This window comes from Balaenoptera acutorostrata, chromosome 20, assembly GCF_949987535.1.
Source record: "Balaenoptera acutorostrata chromosome 20, mBalAcu1.1, whole genome shotgun sequence".
Taxonomy (NCBI): Eukaryota; Metazoa; Chordata; class Mammalia; order Artiodactyla; family Balaenopteridae; genus Balaenoptera; species Balaenoptera acutorostrata.
In genome coordinates this window covers 46,740,609-46,745,983 of record NC_080083.1, presented here as the reverse complement: position 1 = coordinate 46,745,983, position 5,375 = coordinate 46,740,609, and the positions used below count along the sequence as shown (strand labels likewise).

Genomic DNA, 5,375 nt, shown 5'->3' with positions numbered 1-5,375 from the left:
GCATCGTTAATTTTAGACTAGGAAAAACAAAAACAAAAACAGAAACAAAACAACAGGAGACCAAAAAAAAAAAGTATTTGTAAAATAATACATGAGAGGAAAGAGAAACAGGGAGGAGGGGGGCAGTGAGTAAGCGAGGACATTTGGTTGCTCTCTCCAGATTCCCCAGAAAACTCTCTCTCCTGGGAGACCCTAGGACCCGCAGGCCTTCCGCTGCCTACCCTCCACTGCGTCTCCTCCCCTCTGAGGATGGTGACCCTGTTTCTCATCTCCTTGGTCAGCTGTCTTGTTGCTGTGAATCAAGCCAGCCTCATCAACCGATGTGACTTGGCCAAGGTGCTGCACCAGGAAGACTTGGATGGCTTTGAGGGCTACTCCCTGAGTGACTGTGAGTGCTGTTTCCTCACACCCTCACACCCCCTTTCTCCTCCTCTCCCGGTCATGCCCTCTGTGGCCATCTTTCTTTTTCTCTCATTTGTTTTTCAAAGTCAGGTTCAAAAAGCAGCCTTCTCCAAGAAGCCTTTCCCAACATTCGATATTTGTTCCACGATTCTTAATTGAGCACTTATTATGTCCCAGGAACTATTTTAGGCCCTGGGGATACAGATATCAACACAGCCCCTTCTCTCATAGTGTTCACATTCTAGGGGAAGAGACAGCAAGAAAGAAACACACAAATATATGAAGTGCTTCCTGGTGGTGATAAATGCTATGCAGAAGAATAAAGCAGGGGGGAGTGATAGGTGACATTGTTCTAGAGGGGGAAGTCAAGGAAGGCCTCTCTGAGGAGGTGACATTGAGCAGTGCTGAATGGAATAAAGGACCTAGTCCCCCAAACATCTGGCGGAAGAGCATTCCAGGCGGAGGGAACAGCCAGTGCAAAGGTTTCATCCTACTCCATGGTAGAGATAGCTCCCTCTTGCCCAGAATTGTAAGGCACGTCTGCCTTATAACACTCTCTCCTTTCATCTTACTTTGTGGGTTTTTTAGGTACATATCTTCATTCTTATTCTATAGGCACCTTGAAGGCAGCATCTGCATTTGAGCCAGCTAAATGTCCCTCACTGGGTTTTGCACAGTTTCTGGCACACAGTAGGTGATCATTAAGTGCAGAAATCATGCATGGACAGATGGATGGTTGAGTGTTTGTACTGATGGGTGGATGGACTGAAGAATGAGAGGAGAAGCTAATGGGTGTTTCTGGCCCGCTAGCCCCATCTAGCCTCTTAGGCTTTGTTCCTTTCTTCTTTTTTTTTTTTTTTAAATTAATTAATTAATTATTGGCTGTGTTGGGTCTTTGTTGCTGCGCGCAGGCTTTCTCTAGCTGTGGCGAGCGGGGGCTACTCTTCGTTGAGGTGTGCAGACTTCTCATTGCGGTGGCTTCTCTTGTTGTGGAGCACGGGCCCTAGAGCGCGTGGGCTTCAGTAGTTGTGGCTCGCCGGCTCTAGAGCGCAGGCTCTGTGGTTGTGGCGCACGGGCTTAGTTGTCTTAACCACGGGGCCACCAGAGAAGACTGTTCCTTTCTTCTGATTCCTCGTCTCCCTTTCTCCTCCGTCTTCCTTGTCCCTCAGCTTGGCCCCCCTCTAAAAACCCTCTTCTCCCTGTTCTAAGGGCTGTGCCTGGCTTTCGTGGAAAGTGACTTCAACATAACAAAGATAAATGAAAATACAGATGGCAGCTTTGACTATGGCATCTTCCAGATCAACAGCCACTACTGGTGCAACGATTACAAGAGTCACACAGAAAACATTTGCCAAGTGGACTGTCAAGGTCTGGCCAGGGCCCCAGGGTGGGAGAGGTGAGAGAGATGACCAGGCTCTACTCACGGGACTTCCCTTCCCACACACAGCCTGGAAACAACCCCAGAGGATTGGTTCAAGGAATCAGGGAATCCCTTTACTGAGCAGAGTGTTGACTCGTGTCCCTAAATGCCCATAGGAGGTTCTGCAGTGTGCTAGCAGGATCCAGAAAAGCTCTGCACAGGCAGTAGCAGTAGAGCAGTGCAGCAGCCAACATTTATTGAGAGCGTATTATATACTCAGTACTTTACATACATAGCTCATTTCATCCAACTTGCCATGCAATAGAAACTAGTATGATCCCCACTTTATTGGTGAGCAAACTGAGGCTCATAGAACCAGTGCTGAATGCCAAACTGGTGGCCCTGAAGTCTCAGCTCTCACCACCAAGTAGAGCTGCCTTTGGCTAATGGTCTGACCGAAGGCCAAGAGCAAACTCCCACCTCAGGGCTAATCCAGGAGGCTCCACAGGTCCATGATTCTGTCCCCCATCTCCTCCTTTGTACTCTGATTAATGGCCCTGGGCTCTTACCTGAAGAGCCTCCCTCCTTAGGCAGGACTTTACCTTCGTCTCTGTGCTGCCTCTTTGGGCATTTCCTTTCCCTAGAATCCTCCACACTTGGGGTGAACTACCATCCACTAGGAAGTATGGCAGTAAACAGGCTCAAATCTCAGCCCTCCTGCTCCTCCTGCCCCCACCCCCCCAACCATCTCCAACCTCCAGCAGCCATTGTACGGATGTCCAAATGAGCCTCTGAGGGGGAAGACTTGCCTCGTCCGGAAGTTCTCAGCCATTGGTGGTACATGCCTTACAGGGAGAGCCAGTCTTCGGGATTGTCCCCTGTGCTCTGACGGATATTCTCTTTCTCCCTTTCAGAACTGCTGAGCTCCAATCTTCTTTCAATCATCAACTGTGCGAAAAAGATTGTGTCCGGAGCAGGGGGGTTGAAGAACTGGTGAGGAGGACATGGTGGGACGAAGTTAGTGGGCAGAGCCTTAAGAAAGATGTAGTGACAGAGAAAAGGACAGTAGGCCAGGACCTGACCTTTTCTACAGTCTAGAAAAATGTGGGATGTGGCAGGGCTTGGAACTCCGACTTAGAAGACCTGGGATCTGGCTCTTCCTCTGACACTGTATTAAACAAAACTCTTTTGGTTGCAGGAACAGAACAACTTGAGCTAGCTGGGGGAGATTTATTCTGAGAGGACAAGGTGTCCTGCTGAGCCCACACGAGGGGTGCAGTTGGGCCTCAGGAAGAGGGTGGAAGCAGGGCTGGAAACTTTCCCTTGCAGGTTTCTGCTTCTCTTTGTGCATTGGCTTCACTACTCCCTCTGCAGACCAGCTTTCTCTGCTCTACAGTCCACCAGACAGACTATGTCTGCCCTGAATCTATGGGCTAATGTCCTAAGCAACCATAGAGACTAGCTAGGCTCAGTCCCAGTCCAAGTGCCTGGCAGAGAGGATCTGATGTGTTCAGCTTGGACCCTGTATCCCGGCTCCATTCATTCAGCTATAGGCATGGAAGCAATTAAGCAACATAAACATGGCTGCCACGGGCCCTCTCTCCATAATTGGCAGCAACATTTTCTATAAAAAGTGTTGTTGGGCTTCCCTGGTGGCTCAGTGGTTAAGAATCGGCCTGCTAAAGCAGGGGACACAGGTTCGAACCCTGGTCCGGGAAGATCCCACATGCCGCGGAGCAACTAGGCCCGTGAGCCACAACTACTGAGCCCACGCGCCTGGAGCCCGTGCTCCGCAACATGAGAAGCCACCGCAATGAGAAGCCCGAGCACCGCAACAAAGAGTAGTCCCCGCTCGCCACAACTAGAGAAGGCCCGCGCGCAGCAATGAAGACCCAACGCAACCGAAAATAAATAAAATTTATTCTTAAAAAAAAAAAAAGAACCAATCTTCTTTCTCTCCACAGGGTAAAATGGAGGTTGCACTGTGAAGGCCGGCCACTCTCCTACTGGATGACAGGATGCCACCTGGCATGAGACAGGGAGCAGACCTGTGGTGGAGTCATTCCAGAACTCCTCTCCTCACTTGAGAATTCTTCATTTCTTCTTCCTCTTGCCTCCACTTCAAGTTATTTTCTTCCTTTCCCATTTGCAAATAAAACTGACCAGAGTCCCAGGAATAAATGGTTTTCTAGGGCTTCCTCCTTGTTCCTATCCAGGCCCAGGCCCCTGGTTCCTGACTGTCATTTGCAAACCAAGAAGACCACAATGAAGAAGTTTCTATATTTTTGGAATTATTAAAGCATTCCTGTGCAAAGAATGTGTTAATTTCTTCATGATTAATCCCAAGTATATTTGAGTACCTAATAGAGTATGAGTGTGCTAGGTACTAGAAAAAGGATGATAAATCTGTAAATATTGTTCATGAGGTGTTCCTAATCACTCTGGAGAAGATTATGGATCTTCTCCATACACAGATAATGGATACAATGAATAAATGGATACATACAATGAATGCAATGGATAATGCTATGGATAATAAATCTATAGTTATTGGTTTGAAACAGTATCAAGATCCAAGTAATTCCTCCAAAGTCAACAATTTTTGAAGTAAAAGAGCTCAGAAGTAGGTAATGGGTGGGGCTAAGGGTCTGATATATTGAGGTGGAGAAAGTCGTGGTGGGGATGGAGAAATGTGCTCGGTGATTTGGGGGTACTTTAGGAAAATGGGCTAGAAACCAGCTTTTTAAGAGTTTCATACTAGACTGTTGATGGCTTTAATGAGTTATACCTTGATTTGCATATTTAAGACTCATGAAAACACTCAAGTCGAAGGATTGCATCTTTGGTGGTCATTTCTCACACAGAGTCGGGAAATCTAAATTTTTTTTTTTTTTTTTAAGGATTTTCTTTTTAATTAATTAATTTATTTATTTTTGTCTGTATTGGGTCTTCGGTTCGTGCGAGGGCTTTCTCCAGTTGCGGCAAGCGGGGGCCACTCTTCATCGCGGTGCGGGGACCGCTCTTCATCGCGGTGCGCGGGCCTTTCTCCATCGCGGCCCCTCCCGTTGCGGGGCACAGGCTCCAGACGCGCAGGCTCAGCAATCGTGGCTCACGGGCCCAGCTGCTCCGTGGCATGTGGGATCTTCCCAGACCAGGGCTCGAACCCGTGTCCCCTGCATTAGCAGGCAGATTCTCAACCACTGCGCCACCAGGGAAGCCCGGGAAATCTAAATTTTTAAAGTTCAGTGGCTAGTTGGCGCTAATTACTTAGTACTCTAGTCTTCTCTGGGAGTTTTAAAAAGAAGCCAGCTACTTTAGATGTCCGCACCATTCGATCCTGTAAACTCACAGTTTGGACTCTACGCTAAAAGTACACTTGAATAGAAGCGGTAAACTCCAAGACTTCTGGGCGCGGGAATTGCGGAAGGGGACCTAGAGGCAGAGACGAGCCCGGAGTGGGAGGGGCGAGGGAGAGATCCGAGCACCGCCCTCGTCCCACTCCCAACAAACTGGCTCCCCACCTCAGGCCTCCGTTTTAAACAGCGCGGGCGCAGGCGCGCGGGCGCAGGGGCGCGGGCGCAGGCGCGCGGGCGCAGGCGCGCGGGCGCAGCGC

At 49.0% G+C, this 5,375-nt stretch overlaps 1 protein-coding gene across 1 annotated transcript; it reads left to right on the top strand.

The window, feature by feature from the left end:
• Positions 1 to 249: 249 nt before the first annotated feature.
• On the top strand, positions 250 to 3,992 carry LYZL6 (lysozyme like 6). Its single transcript, XM_007175854.2, has 4 exons — positions 250 to 388; positions 1,612 to 1,770; positions 2,677 to 2,755; positions 3,727 to 3,992. Exons 1-4 carry the CDS (start codon positions 250 to 252, stop codon positions 3,794 to 3,796), a joined length of 447 nt encoding a protein of 148 aa, XP_007175916.2. The 3' UTR covers positions 3,797 to 3,992.
• The last annotated feature ends 1,383 nt before the right edge of the window (positions 3,993 to 5,375 follow it).

What these genes read in the sequence shown, in the direction of transcription:
- LYZL6 (XM_007175854.2), top strand. Translation starts at nt 250, where the DNA reads ATGGTGACCCTGTTTCTCATCTCCTTGGTCAGCTGTCTTGTTGCTGTG. An exon ending in TTGCCAAGTGGACTGTCAAG is followed by an intron (nt 1,771 to 2,676) that starts GTCTGGCCAGGG and finishes TCTCCCTTTCAG; the next exon opens with AACTGCTGAGCTCCAATCTT. An exon ending in GCAGGGGGGTTGAAGAACTG is followed by an intron (nt 2,756 to 3,726) that starts GTGAGGAGGACA and finishes TTCTCTCCACAG; the next exon opens with GGTAAAATGGAGGTTGCACT.